The following is a 19,458-nucleotide window of genomic DNA, read 5'->3' on the forward strand; positions in this document are numbered from 1 at the left end:
GAAAGTACAGGCTTCCAGTTATGGAATGAAAAAGTCACAGGGATGAAAGGCACAGCATAGGGATCGAGTCAGTGGTATCGTAATAGCGTTGTATGCTGACAGATGGGAGCTGCGCTTGTGGGGAGCAGAGTGTAACTCCGTAGATGTCTAATCCCTATGTTGTACACCTGAAACTAATGTAACATTGTGTGTCAACTAAACTTTAATAAAAAGAAAAAAGAAAGGAAAGTAAAAGTGGTATTGGCATATAATTTTCTAATAACTAGATTTTAGGACTTTCATTCTTTCAACAAATATTGAATGCCTACTATGTGCCAGGCTCTGTAGCTGAAAAATGAGTCATCCACACCCAGCTTGCCGAAGTGGTTGTGCTACAGAGCTTCAAGCCCCGTCCCTAAGCTTGCTTCCACCATGAACCTTTGTTGTTATCACAGTCTTTATCTTGGAGAAATGGAAATAAACAGAATAGGGGGCGCTCTAGGATCTTTTGTTCCACCTCTTAGCATACCTTGCACTTGGCATTCATTACTGCCCTTCCTCCTCTCTTTCCAGGTCTCCATCCAATCCCACCCCAAGGAGGAAAACTGGAGATTGCGGGGATGGTTGTGGGCCAGTGGGCTGGCAGCAGGTCCTCCAGGGGCCGAGGCTCTTTTGGCATGCAAGTTGTTTCTGTCGGTGGGCCAGGAAAAGGGTATGTATTCCAATAGGTTGGTATGAGCTAATGTCAATCAAGGTGCCATTGGGAAAATGCCCAACTATTGAATACTTCTATTACTTCTATTAAGGTAAGAGGCATTAACTAATTTCCCATTTTTAAAAGCCAGTTTTCAGTTTAGTTCAGCAAACATACACTAAATTCCCTGCCCCAGTAAAAAAGTTTTTGCCCTGGAGGAGGACATGGGGCACAGAACAATTTAGTATAATATAGAAATGAGAGAGAGAAAGGCTTACAGTGAGTGGTAACACACAGGGGAGGCATCTAACTTGAGAGGGTCAAACTTCCTAGAGGAGGTGAGTAGTTAACTAAATGAAAATGTGGGTGTAGACTCTGTATGTTCCTCAGGATCACTCTTTCCCTCCCTTTCTACAGGCATGGAAAAGAACAGACTGGTAGAGGATCCAAAGGACATAAAAAAGGAACCAAACAAGTAAGCACTGTTTTGAGATTATCTAGCTTCTGTTTGATACCTCTTGTCTTTTCGGCTAACTTGCGAAAGATCAGATCAGGCATGGGAAGCTGTGTTTTCCTAGCTTCTCCCAGCATTTGATTTCATTCTCTTGCTCTCTAGCTGTCTAGTGAGGGTTAGCCTGCCCAGGCTGTTCCCACAGTGATGCAGAGTGTCATCCTTTTCCCTGAGTGAGACCACAGGATAGAAATCAAGTACTGTGTCCTGAACACCCATACCTAGCATAGTATGTGCTACATGCAGCCATAAAGGGGCCAGAGTGAAGTTAACAGTGGGATTGCCAGCTGCTCAGGCTTTCTGAGGGACTACCATACATGCTCAGAAAATTGGACTTTGGCCTTTGCTGAATATGAGATGGAAGGAGGTGTTGCCATTTTGTTTATTCTTATTGGCTCAAAATGGTCTTAAACTTTCCTCTAGTATACGCCTTGAATTATATCATAGTTTCCACTGGTCTTCATTAGACATGCCCCTCTCCCCAGATATGAAGAACCTAATCTTGTAGTGAACCAGAATGTTGTACTGGACTCAGCCTGCTGGATTCCTCATAGTACAGCAGCTACCATTTCTTCCTTCCTTCCTTCCTTCCTTCCTTCCTTCCTTCCTTCCTCTCTTTTTTTATTTATTTAGAGAGTGCACATGAGCAGGGGTGGGGGAGGGGCCGAGACAGAGGAGAGGGAGAGAGAGAATCTTAAGCAGTCTCCATGCCCAGCGTGGAACCCATCTCAGGGCTCAGTCTCATGACCCTGAGATAGTGACCTGAGCTGAAATCAAGAGTCGGATGGTTAACCAACTGAGCCACCCCGGCGCCCAAGCAGCTACCGTTTCTGGAGTGCCTCCTTTCTACCAAGCCCTCTACTAGACATTTTACATGCAGTTTCTAATCCTCCCAAGGGTCACTGATGAGACCATACTGCAAAACAACTTTGGCATAGTTTCTCAGTCCCAGATTAGCTCTCCTGTATACAGCCAGCCCTCATTGCCTCCAATTAATCCCCATTGTCTAATGTTTTCTCAAAGATACATATTTGCTTTAATGTTATTTAGAGCTAAAAATGGAACTAGAATGATAAGTCCTCCACACAAGTCAGAGAGCGAGGACTTTGGGATTTTTCCAAAGCTTTTCAACTTTTTCCAGAAGATATTCAGTAAGATACAAGGGATTATACCTAGGAGGAAAACTGGTCACTCACATAGGCTCCCATAAGGTAATACAGCTTTGATTAATTCACTGTGATTCAGAGTTTGATCATTAGGTATATGGTCTGAAAAACCTGATTTTTTTATTTTGGTACAATAAAAGTAGATCTCTCTCTCAGGGGTTGACTCACATTAACTAAGATCACATAAATAGCTATGTGGATATGGCTGAAAGAGTGGCATTGGGGAAAAGAGAGGGAGTGAAAGATACTGGAAGATCTATGAAAGATGTAGTGAAAGGTACGAATTCACAGTACTTTATCTCAATCAAGTACTTTCCATGGTAATTATTGTGATATATTGTGCACTTACTCTTTTCTGGTCACTCTTGTGAGGTATTTATTATTCTCCGTTTTAAACAAGAGGAAACTGAGGCTCAGAAGGATGAAATATCTTGCCCACAATTATTCATTATTTGTGTTGCCATTCCAGCCTGAGCTGATTCCAAAGCCCTGTGCTGTCCTGATTCCACTGCAGTGTAACAACTGTAAGTGGTAGAGACAAGATTCAGACTTAGGTCTGGCTGACCCTAGTGCCTATGCTCTTAACCATTTCTACCAGAGCATGCTTTCTCTACGTGTAAGCTGCAGGGGAAACTATGGTATCGGAAGTTTGCTTGGGGACTTGGAATCAAAACAATAATATTAGCTAGCATTTATTGAGTTCTTACAGTGTGCCAGGCATATGTTCTAGATGCTTTACATGGAGTGTCTCATTGAATCCTTATAGGAATTTAAAAAATAGATACTATTATTATATTTTACAGATGAAGAAACTAAAGGAAAAGAAGGGATGGTAGATGATCTTAAGTTTCTCTTTGCTAAGATTACTGGGGATGCTGTTATCTATTCCAGAGGTAGCCTGGCCAAGGACATTCTCATGTTGACTTTGTTTTTAACTAAGGCATCGATCCTGGACAGAGCTGCTGCTTGCCTAGATGACTCTCCCTTTCTTCAGAGTATGAGATCATTGTTCCAGCTTATTAAATCTGCTTACGTTATAGTCCTGTATTCTTTATTTTTCTAAAGTTTTTTTTTTGTTTTTTTGTTTTGTTTTGTTTTGTTTTTAGTAATCTCTGTACCCAACATGGGCCTCGGACTCAAAACCCCAAAATCAAGTTGTTCCGACTGAGTCAGCCAGCTGCTCCTATAGTCCTGTCCTCTTGAGATTATTCCTAGGCCACTGGAGTATTGTGTATTTTCAGGTTCTTAAGTCACTTATTGGTAATGTTTTGATTTCTTTGTTGACTCCCTCAGGTGGCTAATTCCATCCATCGTGCGGATTTTTACTAGTTTCATGTTTTTTCCAGGTTCTTGAGTGACACTTTATCGTAGTGCCCATGTTGTACAGGTTTTGGAGCCAGATGATCTAGCTTTGAATCTGGCTCTGCCACTTGCTAGCTCTGTGACCTTACACAAGTTACTTAACTTCTCTGTGCCCTAGTCTCCTCATCTGTAAAATGAATAAATTGGCATCTACCTGACAGAGTTATTGTAAGTATTAAATGAGATGATAGGTGTAAAGTGTTTATCAGAGAGCCTGTAACATGGGAAGTACTCAATAAAAAGTAAGTTTTATTGATAATTGACCACAAATTGAATAGGTATTAGATTTCTGTTACATCGAATTGAATTGAAATTAAATAAATAAATAAATAACTCTTTATAAAAAATTTTTTAAAAAAAGATTTCCATTATGTATTATATCTTACTGGAAAGAATGAGGTCTTTGGCATCAAACAGACGTGGATGCAAGTCTAGGCATGCCAGTGACCTTGGGCAAATCATTCTACTTTTTTTGAGCTTCATTTGTCTTATCCATAAAATGGACAACAGAATGCCTGGCACACCGAGCCACTTAGCAATCGGAAGCTACGATTTTCCTAATAACATTCATGGAGAGACAGCCCTGCACTGCCAGGTAATGCAGTTTGTGTCATTAGCATTTCAATAGCAGTCACGTCCCTGGAATTAACAGAAAAACAGGTGACTGTTTCTAGTTATAAGAGATTCTGTGGAATAGTACACAGAGATCTTCTGGTTTGTTTTCCTTTCCTTTCATTTACATGTCCAGTTGTCAGCAGTGGGCAGTATTGTGCCACAGTTAAAGAGAATAGACTTCAGAGGCTGACCCACCTGGCATGGCATCCTGGCGCCACTACTTTCTATCTGAGTGTCCTTGAGCAAGTTACTTTAATCTTTCTGAGCCTCAGCTTCCTCATCTGTAAAGGGGGCATCATATCTACCATTTAGGGTTCCTACTAATATTAGAAGAATATATTGTAAAGCTTTATAAATGATAGCTACATCATTATTAGGTGGTTGTCATGGCCGTTGAGTTTCAGTCAAATCCGTCTGTTGTCACCCTAAGTTCTTAGGACAGTTATCAGAGTGTACTACTAGGTGGTAACAAACTTTGGGCTTTCTGCTGTTTTTGAAGAACTGAAGCAGCTTCTGCAGGCTAGCTTATGAACATGTTTGGGAAACGTCAGCCAGTGTGGGTAATTACCATTTCCACTGACTCTCTCCGTCTTTGACAGGGCACTTCAGATGGCGTTTCTAAATCCCTGGAGCCTCATCAGGGTCGGTCCCACTCACAGGTAAATGGAAACAATGGCACATTGATCAAAGAAGAGAAGAGTGATCATCATCTTCCAGCTCCATCACAATGTGCCTTATCCAGAGACAGCAACATGTGTAATAATGGTAACCGCTACTTCCCTGCGAAGAATGGGGAGAAGAGCCGCTTACGAGAGCAAAAGCTAGGAACTATGACCCAGCAGAAGGAGGGGTAACGAGCAGAAGATGGCTTCAGCAGATCAGGAAGAGAGGAAAACCTATACTTTTCTGATTATAGGCCCAAGTTAGAGGAGGACATAAATGCTTACCCTAGATTTACCCAGAATTTTACTGGGATGTCCTATTGTACTCATCTTGTCCCACTCCCTGTCTTTCTCTGGACCTCCAGACTTAGTGGTCTGCTTCTAGAGAAGCTCTGGCCAGAGATGAATGGCAGCAAGACTAGCTCCTATTCTCAAATTGAATATGAAGTGCCAATATTCTCTTTGCCTCCCCTGGGAGTGTAGTAAGGCAGTGTCTGTCAGAAATCTGGTGTCATCCTGTAAGGCCCTATAGAAAAGTTCCAGCTTTGGTTTTCTGAGTCTTCATCACGTTACCCATTTACAAAACCCATGGATGGTAGGGGTAGGGACTGCTGTCTGTGGCCTTCTAACTTGCTTTTTCCTCTATGAAGTAGTGGGACCTTGGTATATAATCCGTACCTTCCTCTCACTCTTTCTCCCCATTCACTTAACCCCGGATTCTGTACCACCACCTCTAACTCTGGCCTGACAATCAGAGAGGTAAATGTTTTCAGGGAAGTGAAATAGTATTGGTTATTTTATTTTATTTTTTATTTTATTTTATACACTTTAAAAAAAAACAAAAGCTACCAATGGCCTTTGTACTGGGGGATTCTAGTGAGTCAGAAAAGTACTGGGCAGATTTTTCCTGCCTCTGAACTAATGCATTGTTTGTAAAATAGAAGATGTGGCGCAGTTCACCCACTCCCTGCTGCCCACACCCTGAAAGGGTGGGAATCAATGTATTGAAACTGAGTACGAAAGGGAACTCAAAAAAAAGTGCGTGCGTGTGCGTGTGGGGGGTGTGTGTGTGTGTGTGTGTGTGTGTTTGTGTATGGGTGTGTGGGTGGATGTATATATGAATGTGTGTATCTATACGCATACACATACCCTTTATATAAAGAGACAGATCTATTTATCTATACATATTTTATATATATAAATATATGTGTGTGTGTGCATGTGTGCATGCACACATACATACATACATACATGGTGATGTCCCAGAGGATTTACTGAATTTCCCAGAAATGCTTCCACTGCTATGGAGTGGTGGGTTTCAAAAGACCATACTTTAAAATCCTTACTGAGTCACAGCCCATCAGTTATGAGAAGATGGGCTTCTCTAAAGCAGACAAAAAGTACTTTCCAGAGATTGCCTGTTCAGAACAACAAACAGTTGGGTTGTCACAAGTTTAATCTTGAACAGAGCCCTCACATCCCATAGAGTGAACACAGAGAGGTTGGAATGGCGTGGGGAAGATTCGGGCATTTCCTTCGGCAGGAACAGCCTCGTTCAGAGAGAGAAAGGGGATGGGAGGTGATTACCAGGGCTTGCAGCCAATTTGGAGGAAATCTCATCTGGAACTCCTGGGTCAAACTGGCCTCAGGCTAGAACTGATTGCCATGAATCCCTGAAGGAGAGAGGACTAGCAATAGAAAGATGGGGTAGGGAAGTGTGAGGAAATTGACAATTTGATTTTACATGCCTAGATTGTTTTATTTGTTCACTGACATTTTGACTACTGGATCTTTTCATTTGCTTTGCAAGGAGGACTTCAGAGGACTCTGGGCCAGGCCTTTAGAGGCATTCTGGAAAGGCTCCCAGCCCCTGAGGAGGCCAGAATCTGTCCAGGACAAAAAAAGCTGTTCTTCCTTGCCGGAGATACTCTTGAGACAACCTTGCATTTCCAGTTTCCCTCCTCAGCAGCTTCGGTATGAGGGCTGGGAACATGGCTTACAACAGATTAGCATTGTGTCTTCATTCAGGAACTGAGGCTTCCAGCCTTACACATCTCCTTTTGGGCTTTGCGATATTCTTGCCCAAGAAGTACCATTTCTACAGGAATTCAACCGACTAGACTTCTAGCAGGGTTTCTCTCTCTTTTTGAAAAACCCCATGCACCTTAACCCACAGTAGGTCCTTGGTGATTTTTTTTCCAGACAACCAGAAGGCTGTTTGCTCACTGCCCACTTACAATGAGTGCATCATGAGAGACTGGAAACAGTCTCAGACTGTTTAATCCTAGTCTGGCCCAGTTTAAAAGAACCCGCAACTTGTAGGGGGAGGGAGGCCCCTAGAATGCCTCTCCCCCTGCCCAGACACTTCTTAAATAAACCAAAGCAAGATGACAAGAGTGCACACCTAGCAAGATATAACCAGGAACAAAGTGTACAGAGACCTCCTCTTTGGAATTTGCTCCCTTAATTTGGTCCCCCCTCTTCTTGTGGACCTGCCCAGCCTTTCACAAAAATCTTGAAGGTTAGGATTTCTATGTCCAGCAACAGAGGGATTTGGTAATGGACTTCCATGGCTTGGAAATTTCTTTCTGGAGCCACAGAGGGAGGAATCCTTTGAAGTTCTAAAATTGACCAGAATTACTGAGCTAAGTATGTAGACACCATTTTCTCATAGGAAGCACTTGGAGTTCTATGGAAAGGTATTTTCTTCAGTTGTTGTTTCTGTACATCTTGAATCTATTCAACACAATCAAATGACAGTATTGTTAACTCTCACAGCCTTAAGAACGTTTCTTATTTTATAGGCATTCACTGTGAGAAGTAAAATTGCTGCTTTGACAGGGATGATTCTAGTTTGCCAAAAGGCTTGCTTTTCTCCCTTCCACACACCTCTGCTTTCTCCTAGCCTGGCCCAGGGTGAAATAAGTGGCTCACTTCCAACCTTGATTTTTTATTTGAATTCAGCATTTTGGGTTTGGAAGGTTGTAAGAAAGGACCAAAAAGGGCCACATTCCTGTATTTTAATTTATCTGCCAAAATATACAGTTTAGAAGCCAAAAAGTCTCAGGTTCATTACTGAAAGATGAACTTTTTCTTATCTGAGGACAAATTGGGAAGGTGGGTCTGATCTTTGCTGCGAGTACCACTTGAAGAGACTGTCATCCTTTTACTTGAGGTTCCATTTCTTACTATGATGTGTGTGGCCTCTCTTGAACAAAGTCATATAGGTACCCCCAGAAATGACCCCTTGACCTTGTAGGGCCACAGGCAAATGTACCCTGGTTGTATATAGCCACTGATTCCCAAGAATTTGCAGTTTTTCTTGATTTCTGCTGGTATGTCTTGGGGTCAGCCTATAACTCCCACCCTATTCAGTGGCCAGTCTGGTCTGAACCAGGCCCAACAAACTTTTGCTCACTTGCGTCATTTTCATTCTGAGCCAGGAGGACTTTGTAGACTTTAAAGCCCAAGAAATGGCACTTGCTTTGGCCAGTGACATTTGATTTTGATCTCCATCTTGATTTTCTGGCATTATTGATTGGCCAAGTCACATTGCCTTCTTTTGATCACTGAGAAAAACAGCCAGACAAGGCATAGGGAGGGTGGTTAAGGTGGGGGGTGGGGGGAGGAATGTTTACGTAGGGTAGGAAGAATGTGGAAGTAACTGTTCGGTTATAGTGATCCAGTCCGTTGGAACCTTAGAAGGCTCGTGTGGGCATGTCAGTGCTACCCTTTCAGTCTCTAAGAACCCCCACTCCTTTGAAATGACAATACAAGTAGACCGCAGTTTAAAGTAGCTCGTAGAATTCTACTAAGGTTTAATCATTATACTTGTTCACTTCCTGATGCATATTTCCTAAATATGCTTGGGGTTTGGGGGCAGGGGGTAAGTTTTCACTGTTCCATTGTATGTCACTCTATATTTTTCTCCCTCTCGTGACTTTGGCATCTTTAATTTGACTTTCCATTCTCTTTCCCTTGGCTTTACTGCAGTAGTCTGCTGGGGCAAGTAGAGCTCAGTGCACTTATTCCCTTATTACTGCTAATTACCTTCAATATTGTCAGAGGTTGTTTTGATGTTCTAAGAAGATAACTTCATTTTTTCTTTTTTTACAAAATCATCTTTTCCAAGTTAAAAGCAAAATAAAATACCCCCTGTGCTAGGGTGACCATTTCAGCTTTTGACATTGCCCTTGTACTTTTATAGATGCTCTTTTTGTCCATGTTGGTAGTAACTAATGACTAGTGAATTTTCATGTAAATGAAGCAAATTAAATATTTCAGATTTTATTAATCTCTCATAACCCTGCCAAATCTGATGACTTCATTTTAGTTACTTCCCCTAAGACACTTCCCCTCCTTTTATTTTATTCTATTCTCTTCTATTTTTAGAATAACATACTAGGTTAAAGAAACTTTAACTGCAAGGAGTCCCTGATTTTTAGTGCTCCCTGATAAATGATGTTATTGACAAAAGTAAATTCTTTCATTGTTTTTTCCTGTGTTAATATCTCTTCTGTGCTCTTGACAGTGTGTTTAGTGGATGGATAATATGTACTTCTCTTTTCCACTCCCAGATTCCAAATTCCCTGCCTTTTTGGCCCACCTCACCACAAAAGCTCCATAGTTTATTAATGTAAGTTTGAATGGATGCTTCTTAGGGGAAACTGCAGGAGTTTCTGGAAGTGTTTCAGAAAGGAATGAAAATGTCTCAGGAGTTGTTCTGTGATGGAAATTGGTCTGTTGTTCTGTTAATGCTGATGGAAAGAAACTTACAGTGCTTAATAAAAGTCTATTCTTTTAGTTAAAAAATGTGAAATAATTTTGGGTGTGTGAAGTTTAATTTCTTCTCCCATTTCTGGATCCCTTTCTGCAAGTGGGGGATATGCTTGTCTCAATTCAGAAATGTTGCACAGAGATTTAGGAGCCTATTTGTAGTTGAATATCAGGGCAAGAGAAACAGTACAAGAATCATCAAAAGGAAGGGCATATTTAGCTTCCTGCTGAACTTTTTTATTTGGATGTTCTAAAGGCAATTTGACTTGACATTTCCCAGACTGAACACATCCTCTCTTCTGAAGCCACCTCCTCTCCGTGAGTGACACTACCTTCTACTCAGTGGTCGAAATCGCAAACCAACCTGGGAGTTATCCTAGACTCATGCCTTTCCATCATTTCTGAAACCCAACTTGTGACAAGATCTGTTGATAATACTCAACCAGCCTTCTGCTTCTCACATCTCTTTTTTATCCCAGCTGCTGTGGTTTAGTTCAGGACTCTTCGTGTCTCACCTGAATTATTGCAGTTGCTCCCCTGTCTTACGCCTAACCAGGAAATTTTAAGCAACATTTTGTGTTTAAAATGTATGTACCTTTTCCCAGTGAAAGGGCCTGTAGCTTTTTTTCGGGCTCTTAAAGAAGGCTATGGCTCAAGAGACGTTAAGAACCACTGCTTTAATCCACCATGTATATCAGCTTCCAGAGTAATCTGTCCTTCTAACATGCTGTACCCCCATTTCCATGGTCCCTTCATGATCTGGCCACTGACCACCGCCCTAGCCTCATTTCCTACAACCCTAACCCACTTCAGCAACCCTACAGTGCATCCCATACAGCTGTTAGTATCCATTTCTTCTCATTTGCTTGTACCATTGCCTAGAATGCCTCTCTCCCCTTGTCTCTGGTGCATTCTCAACTTTACCCCCCAAGAGTCAGCTCATATCTTTGTGATTCTTTTCTTGATCCCTGACTAGGGATCCCTGTACAGACTCATCACACCCAGTCCCTATAGCACTTTGCTGCATCTCTGCCCCTCAATTAAACTTGATCATCTCTGTCTTCTTGGCACCTTCCACCCAGCATGCACTTAGCAAATCAAGGACATCTAAAACACCTTTGAAAATATTCCCTGGTATAAAGAAGATTGTAGACTTCTGAGGCAGGATATGTTGATGGCAAAAACACAAAAAGATTGAGTATGAATGTTCAGCACTGGATGGTATTCATTTAAACGTGTTACGGGGCTGTGAAAAAAAAAAACAACCCTGAGCTCTGAGTCACCTTTGAGCCATAAAGGGATGCTTGGAGCAGAGTCTGAAGCCAGGACTCTAGGGCATTCTTCTTACCTTACTGCTTCTGCTGAAGGACACCAGCTGGGCTTGGCCTCCCTAACTGCTCTGTGCCTTGTGTGTACAGAGTACCAAAGGAAACAGCTGAGTCTAAAGGTGAGCATTAGAGCCTTACTGAAGCTTATAAACACCTTACCCTTAAATGAAAACTCTTATTTGTAACATACTTTGTTTTATATTGGGTTCATTTTGCCTATAGATGCCTTTGATCTTTGGGGGTTGGGACTCAGAAATTAACAATAGGAAATCTTTATCATTTGGTTTTTGAAAGTTGCCATTTATTGAGCACCTATTGGGTACCAGGCATAGTACTAGGCTCTTGTAGCTTATTTCTAATCCCCGAACCACTCTGCATAGTAAGTACTAGCCCCACTTTGTATATGAGCAAATGCATTCAGTGGCATCCAAGTTTGTACATACTAATGAGCAATAAAACCAGGGTTCTAAATCTAAGTTTGTTTTGACTAAGTAGATAACTTTGTTTCTGCCTGCCCAGCATTCCTTCTTTCTAGCAGTTAAACCCAGTTTTTCCCCTTGGGGTAGTGCTTCTCCCTGTCTTGGGGTAGAGGTGGGTTGATGGTCAGTCACGTGGCTTCACCTTCCCCAGTGGGGTGGGTATATGATCCGAGCAGGACCAGTTGTGCTTTTTCATGGATTTGAAGGAGAAAGTGACAAAAGAATTAAAATATATCTTCTAAACATACAAGCATTAGGAATAATGTGAGCCCAGAACATTGCCTTCTATCTTCTACAACTAGTCTTTCTGTGTGAGAAATACGAAAATTCTGTGGTTATTTATTAGGAACAGATTACAGAAAGCGATCTATTGCGGTCTTGCCAGAGAGAGGTCTGGGCACTTTATTTTACACATTTGTATACATTCTCATTTCATTATTCAGTCCTTATCAATAATCTCTGTTGAAAAGGGGAGTGTATCAGTCAGGATAAGCTAGGTTTTGCTGCAATAACCCCCAAATCTCAATAACATAAGAGAGGTATACTTCTAGTTCATATATGTCCAGCATGCATTGGCAGGGGAGCACTTCATCTATAGTCACGTGGGAACTCAGACTAACAAGCCCCATTACTGGGTCAGGGGAAGGCATGTGGCCAAAATGCATACTGACTCTTAAAGCTTAAAATGGCACACATCACTTCTCTCTTTTCATCACCCAAAGCAAGTCACATGTTTGCACCTAACTTCATAGAAGTGGAAAAGTACAATTCTACTATGTGCCTGGAACAAGGGAGAGAGGTAAGTTTGGTGAGTTGCAGTAAAAGCATCACAAGGAGAAATGACCCATTTCTGGGTAGAACTAATTCATCACATTTCGTCTGGTTGCCATTATCTAACCACTTGAGTCATTATACATAATGAAATAGTGAAGCATCCATTCCCATTCCAGTGTCATAAGGGATTCTGTACATGTGGGTGAAGTGAATATAATCTGGTGGTAACACAAATGTTTGAGTTTAGCTCCCCTAGCCCACTTTGTGGGGGTGGTTGTGAGGATTAAATGACACAGTGTATGTAATGTGCCTGGAATATAATCCAGCCTTGATAAATGTGAGCTATTGTGGTTTTGTGGGGAGATGGTAATAGATGAAAGACTTTATGCTCCCAGTCCTGACTTCCTGATAACACATTCCTTCCTAGCCTATGATTAGGTGCCAGTCCTTCCATTTGAATGTGGCTGATTCCAAAGGTGACCAGTGTACTCCCAGTCACCAAGTCCTGGATGTTCATACAGGCCTCATCTCACTGAGGACTTCCATAATAACTGACACTGAAACAGAACCTATTTCCTCAAACTGGCTGCCTTCCCTGACATTTCTCCTCTGTTTCTCTTCCCTTTTTGACTACTTGGAAAAAAATCAGGTAATATTTGATAAGCCAAAAGGCTATATGTAACATACATTATGAGATTAGATAATAAAATGAACACTCATGAGCCCACTGCCCAACCTAAGAACTATTCCATCTCCCCATCTTCCCCAGAGGTAACTGGTATCTTGAGTTTTATTTCTCATTCCCTTGTTTTCTTTTTAAATACTTTTATCACATAATTATCTCTGAAGAATATATTGTTAGGTTTTTAATTTTATAAAATGTAATTTTTATGTAGTCTCCTACAACTTCCTTTGCTCACTCAATTTGATTTCTCTGACTCAAACGTGTTGTTGCTGTAATTGTAGTTTATTTGTTTTCACATCTATATAGTATTCCATTGTATGAATACACCACTATTTACCCATTCTCTGTCCAGTGGAAATACGGATCTCTAGTGATGTTGCTGTGAATACTTTTGCACATGGCTCCTGCTCGGACCTAAGGCATGCAAATGTTCACTTTTATAAGATAGTGAAAAAAATTATTTTAAAAAAGTAGCAGTAAGTGGGAATAATAATACCTCCTTTGCCTCCCTTACAGATAGTTTTGAGATTAAAACAAGCTAATGGATGTGAACACACATTTAATACATTAAGAAGACATGCTTGGCATACTGGTTTTTGGTCCAAGTTCAAACTCCTAAAGTTGACCCATGTGCATTCTAGTTCCTTGGACCAGAAAGACCAAAACTATTCATTGTCAATTTAAAGTATTTCTAGAATTTTCTGATAAAAAAGTCTAGACTCTTAGATTCTGAGGCAGGTGTCTGTCTGTTTGTTTTCCTACCTGACAGCAACCTTTCCTTGTTCTATCCAGTAATATCACCCCAATTTTCCAAGGATATACCTCTGTTCTATTTTTGGAAATTTCCCCAAGTGCTCTGCTCTCCCCAGCCAGCTCACTCACTGTGGTTAACTATCATTGTCATAGATTTGGGTTTTTTGTTTGTTTGTTTTTTGTTTTGTTTTGTTTTGTTTTGCTTGTCCTCTAAAGACTCCATTTACTTCTGGTAAATCCGCCATGATTAATTGATTACAAAAATGGCCACAGTTGTTCATATCTTCCTGTATCTACACCTTCTACAGCTCCTCCCATTAAGAGATGGCATCTGTTTCTCCACCCTTCGAATCTGGACTAGTGTTTTGTTTTGGCCAATAGACTGTTGCAGAAGTGATGATTATGCCAGTTCCAAGCCTCGGCTGGATGCTTCTGCTCACTCTCTTGAACCGCTGGAACTACCATGAGAACAAGCCTGGGCTAGCCTTCTGGAGGGTGAGACCCAGCTACCAGCTATACCAGACAAGACCATCCTAGACCTGTCAACCCCCAACCAACCCACCAGCAGACCACAGGTACATGAGCCCAGCCAAGATCAGCCAAGCCTGGTCCAGAACAGCAGAGCTATGCAGCCAACCCATAGATTCATAAGCAATAATAAATGGTTTGGTTTCAAGCCACTGAGTTTGAGGATGGTTTATTACGCAGCAGTTGCTAACTCCCATATCCAGCAATACAGTACAAATTAAGTTTTATGCAGGATCAAGTTTTGGTAGTAGGTGGGCCCTGCAGGATATCTAGTCCTCTGTATTGCTTCTTGACTTCTTCACTTCCTTCTTTAGCCTGTCTCTCAAGATTAGCGTTTCTCAGTTTCTGTTGTCAGGCATCTTCTCACTATTCTTTCTCCTTGGTGAGATTCATCCCATCCCGTGGCCTCAACTCTTACCTTTATATAGATGATTTCCAAATCTACCTCTAACCAAACTCTTCTGAGGAGATGCAGAGTTCAAATGGTCTGCTGGACAAATCCATATAATACTGTCCCAGAAAAAGCATAACTCAGTATGTTTAAATGTGAAGTCTTGCTACCGCTCCTCCATTGTTTCCTATTTCTCCTCCTAACTCCAGCTTGATTCCTCTGTCTCTGGTTAATGTCAACACTATCCTCACATCACCCAGGCCAGAAACTTCATCATCCCAGATTCTCCTCATCCACCATGTCTAATCATTCAGCTGCAGTGTCTTATAGCTGTCCCTTCCTTTCCATCTTCACGGCCCACTCCCATGCTTCCTTTTTCTTCTTCCTCTTCACCTCCTTTTTTCTTGCTATCAAAGTTTGATCAGTGGTCCAGCAATATTAACATCACTTGGGGGCCTATTAGAATTGTAGAATCTTGAGCCCCACCTCAGATCTACTCAATCAGAATCTGCATTTTAACAAGATCCCTAGGTGATTCATATGCATACTAGGGTACAATAAACAACTCCCCAGTTGAGTCTCAACCTGGATAGGTATAGGCCCTCACCAGTTTATAACCTGTGCACCATGTCTATGGCACTCGAGTCTGGTTGAATACCTGGGAAGTCAATTTTCCATGCATCTTTTCATGATTTAATCTTTTAAAAAAGAATATAACATTTTTACTTGTTTTTTCAATACAGAAATACAAAGAAAGAAACTAAAATTGGCCTGTGCCTTGCCCAGATAACTCCAAATGACATTTTCTTTTTTTAAAAAAAGGAAAATTTACCTGAAGTTAGACAATTAAAACAATAAAAATGTACAAAGTGATGACTGGAAAACCTCTAGCACCACCCCAATCCCAACCCCTCTCAAATATAGCCATTCTTGATCAGAATTAAACTTCTAAGAAGTAATTAACCTTCCAGGAAATAAGTATATACCTGCATATATTTATCTGTTTATTCTTTTGTTTGAAAAGTATAAATTACTCCCTCTTAGTCATCATGATTTTTTATACTTAATATATCTCAGATATTTCTTTATGAGCATATACAGACTTTCATAATTTTTAACACTACATAGTGTTCCATTAGATGGATGATTCCATCAGATCATTTCCCTATTGAGACTGCCTTGATTGCTTCCAGTTTTAGCTATTGAGGGTGGTTTTATTATTACAAACAAGGTCGCAATGGTCATCCGTGGACATATATTTTGGTAACCTTCTGCAAGGATATCCATAGGGTAAATTTTCAGTGGCAAGATTATTAAGTATAATGATTAGGATGCTTTTGTTTACAAGTAAAACACAACTCCAAGAGTAGGGTGAGCTAGAGCTACCCAGTTTCTTTCAGTTTCTATGTACTGTAGTCCCTACTTTATCCAAGTGGATTTTTAAATGCAGTCCCTGGACCAGCAACCTCAGCAGCCTTCTTACAAAAGGAAATTCTTGGTCCCTACCTCAGATCTACAGAATTTGAAATTCGAGATGGAGATCAGCAATTTGTGTTTTAACAAACTACGTGATTCTGATGCACACTAAACACTGAGAACCATTGCTGTAGGCAAGGTAACCATGAGATGGCTGCCAGTGGCAAAGGACGCAGAGTCTCTTCCCTTAAGTTCACAAAAACTTCTGATCTAGCCTTTCAAGTGAGCAGGACTCCCAAGATGCACCCTAATTGGCTTGCTGATGTTACAAGTCTTCCCTGTAGTAATAATGTCTGTGGCTAGAAGAGCTAGGAGTAGAATCAGTTTATCCCCAAATACATGGGCTATGAGTGGGAAGATAGATACACAAATAAAAACATGAATTGGTAGAAAGGAAAAAGTGGGGAATGATTGCTGTGAATGCTCTAGCAAAGTCCACCACATTCAGTCAAAGAATCTGTGCATGTTCTATTTTCATAAATATTGCCAATTTGTACCTGCAAAGAGTTGCACCAACTTACGGTCTCACCAGCAGTGTATATCTATTTCCTCATATCCTCACTTGCTCTACGTATAATCAAACTTTAAACACTTCCCAATATGATAGGTGAAAATGGAATTTTATTGTTTTGATTTATATTTCTTATGTATCTCATGGATGAGATTGAACATATTTTTGAATCCTTATTGATGTGTATATGTCTTTTTTTTAAAAGATTTTATTTATTTATTCGACAGAGATAGAGACAGCCAGGGAGAGAGGGAACACAAGCAGGGGGAGTGGGAGAGGAAGAAGCAGGCTCATAGCGGAGGAGCCTGATGTGGGGCTCGATCCCATAACGCCGGGATCACGCCCTGAGCCGAAGGCAGACGCTTAACCACTGTGCCACCCAGGCGCCCCTGATGTGTATATGTCTTTCTTTGTAAATTACTTGCTTATTCTATAGCTCATTTTACTATTGGGTTTTGCCTTTTTCATGTTGTTTTTTTTTCTTTTTTTGGTAATAATTTTTTATTATGTTAGTCACTATACAGTATATCCTTAGTCTCTGATGTAATGTTCCATGATTCATTATTTGCATATAACACCCAGTGCACCATGTAATATGTGCCCTCCTTAATACCCATCACCAGCCTATCCCAGTCCTCTACCCCCTCCCCTCTGAAGCCCTCAGTTTGTTTCCCAGAGTCCACAGTCTCTCATGGTTCATTCCCCCTTCTGTTTACCCCCCTTCATTCTTCCCTTCCTTCTCCTACCAATCTTCCTATTACTTATGTTCCATAAATGAGTGAAACCATATGATAATTGTCCTTCTCTGCTTGACTTATTTCACTTAATCTCCTCCAGTCCCATCCATGTTGCTACAAATATTGTGCAATCGTTCTTTCTGATGGCTGAATAATATTCCATTGTATATATGGACCACATCTTCTTAATCCAGTCATCTGTTGAAGGGCATCTCGGCTTCTTCCACAATTTAGCTATCGTGGACAATACTGCTATGAACATTGGGGTGCATATGGCCCTTCTCTTCACTACATCTGTATCTTTGGGGAAAATACCCAGGAGTACAATTGCTGGATTGTAGGGTAGCTCAATTTTTAACTTTTTAAGGGAACTCCACACTATTTTCCAAAGCGGCTGTACCAACTTGCATTCCCACCAACAATGTAAGAGGGATCCCCTTTCTCCACATCCTCTCCAACAATTGTTTCCTGCCTTGTCAATGTTTGCCAATCTAACTGGCATAAGGTGGTATCTCAATGTGGTTTTGATTTGAATTTCCCTGATGGCTAACGATTTGGAACATTTTTTCATGTGTCTGTTAGCCATTTGTAGGTCTTCATTGGAAAAGTATCTGTTCATATCTTCTGCCCATTTTTTGATTTGTTATTTATTTCTCATGTATTGAGTTTGTGAAGTTCTTTGTAGATCTTGGATACCAGTCTTTTATCTGTAGTGTCATTTGCAAATATATTCTCCCATTCCGTGGGCTGCCGCTTAGTTTTTTTGACTGTTTCCTTGGCTGTGTAGAAGATTTTGATCTTGATGAAGTCCCAGAAGTTCATTTTTTCTTTTGTTTCTCTTGCCTTTGGAGGTGTGTCATGAAAAAAGTTGCTGTGGCCGATGTGAGACAGGTTGCTACCTATGTTCTCCTCTAGGATTTTGATGGATTCCTGTCTCACATCGAGGTCTTTCATCCATTTGGAGTTTATCTTTGTGATGGTGTGAGATAGTGGTCAAGTTACATTCTTTTGCATGTAGCTGTCCAGTTTTCCCAGCACCATTTATTGAAAAGACTGTCTTTTTTTCCACTGGATGTTTTTTCCTGCTTTGTCAAAGATTAGTTGCCCAAGGAGCCGAGGGTCCATTTCTGGGTTCTCTATTCTGTTCCATTGGTCTATGTGTCTGTTTTTGTGCCAGTACCATGCTGTCTTTGTGATCACAGCTTTGTAGTACAGCTTGAAATCCGGCAACGTGATGCCCCCAGCTTTGTTTTTCATTTTCAAGAGTTCCTTGGTGACTCGGGGCCTTTTCTGGTTCCACACAAATTTAAGGGCTGTTTGTTCCAGTTCCTTGAATAATGTCATTGGTATTTTGATTGGGATGGCATTGAAAGTGTAGATTGCTCTGGGTAGCTTAGACGTTTTAACTATGTTTATTCTTCCAATCCATGAGCATGGAATATTTTTCCATCTTTTTGTGTCTTCTTCAATGTCTTTCAAGAGTGATTTGTAGTTTCTAGAATATAGATCCTTTACGTCTCTGGTTAAGTTAATTCCAAGATAACATATGATTTTTGGTGCTATTGTAAATGGAATGGATTCCCTAATATCTCTTTCTTCAGTCTCATTGTTTATGTATAGGAATGCAGCTGATTTCTGAGCATTGATTTTGTATCCCACCACATTACTGAATTGCTCTATAGCTTCTAGTAGTTTGGGGGTGGAGTCTTTTGGGTTTTCCATATAGAGTGTCATGTCATCTGCAAAGAGAGACAGACAGTTTGACTTCTTCTTTGCCGATTTGGATACCTTTTATCCCTTTTTGTTGTCTGATTACAGCAATCATGTTGTGTTTTTTTCTGAACTCGTTGTAAATTAAAGAAACTAGCCCTTTGTCATATATGTTGCAAATGTTTTCCCAGCTCTGTTGATCTTTTGAATTTGTTTAAGGTATTTTTTGTCTCACAAAGCTTTTAACTTTTATACACACAAATTCATCAGTAGTTTCCTTTATTGGTATCTGGGTTTGGGATTCTGCTTTAAAAGGGTATT

At 40.8% G+C, this 19,458-nt stretch overlaps 1 protein-coding gene across 5 annotated transcripts in view; it reads left to right on the forward strand.

The window, feature by feature from the left end:
- FAM120C (family with sequence similarity 120C) overlaps positions 1-14,460 on the forward strand; it is a 140,278-nt gene extending 125,818 nt beyond the window's left edge. The window contains exons 16-18 of one of the 5 annotated variants that reach the window (XM_040631305.1): positions 4,927-4,986; positions 6,800-6,963; positions 12,774-14,229. In XM_040631305.1, coding sequence (XP_040487239.1) covers positions 4,927-4,986; positions 6,800-6,963; positions 12,774-12,780 — 231 coding nt within the window. In that variant the 3' untranslated portion in view covers positions 12,781-14,229. Of the gene's footprint in view, positions 1-4,926; positions 4,991-6,799; positions 6,964-9,566; positions 9,805-12,773 lie in introns of those variants that run through there. The other 4 variants (XM_040631302.1, XM_040631304.1, XM_040631306.1 and 1 more) reach the window with 4 other exon arrangements.
- The last annotated feature ends 4,998 nt before the right edge of the window (positions 14,461-19,458 follow it).

The sequence above is a fragment of the Ursus maritimus genome (genome assembly GCF_017311325.1).
Source record: "Ursus maritimus isolate PB19 chromosome X unlocalized genomic scaffold, ASM1731132v1 scaffold_X1, whole genome shotgun sequence".
Taxonomy (NCBI): domain Eukaryota; kingdom Metazoa; phylum Chordata; class Mammalia; order Carnivora; family Ursidae; genus Ursus; species Ursus maritimus.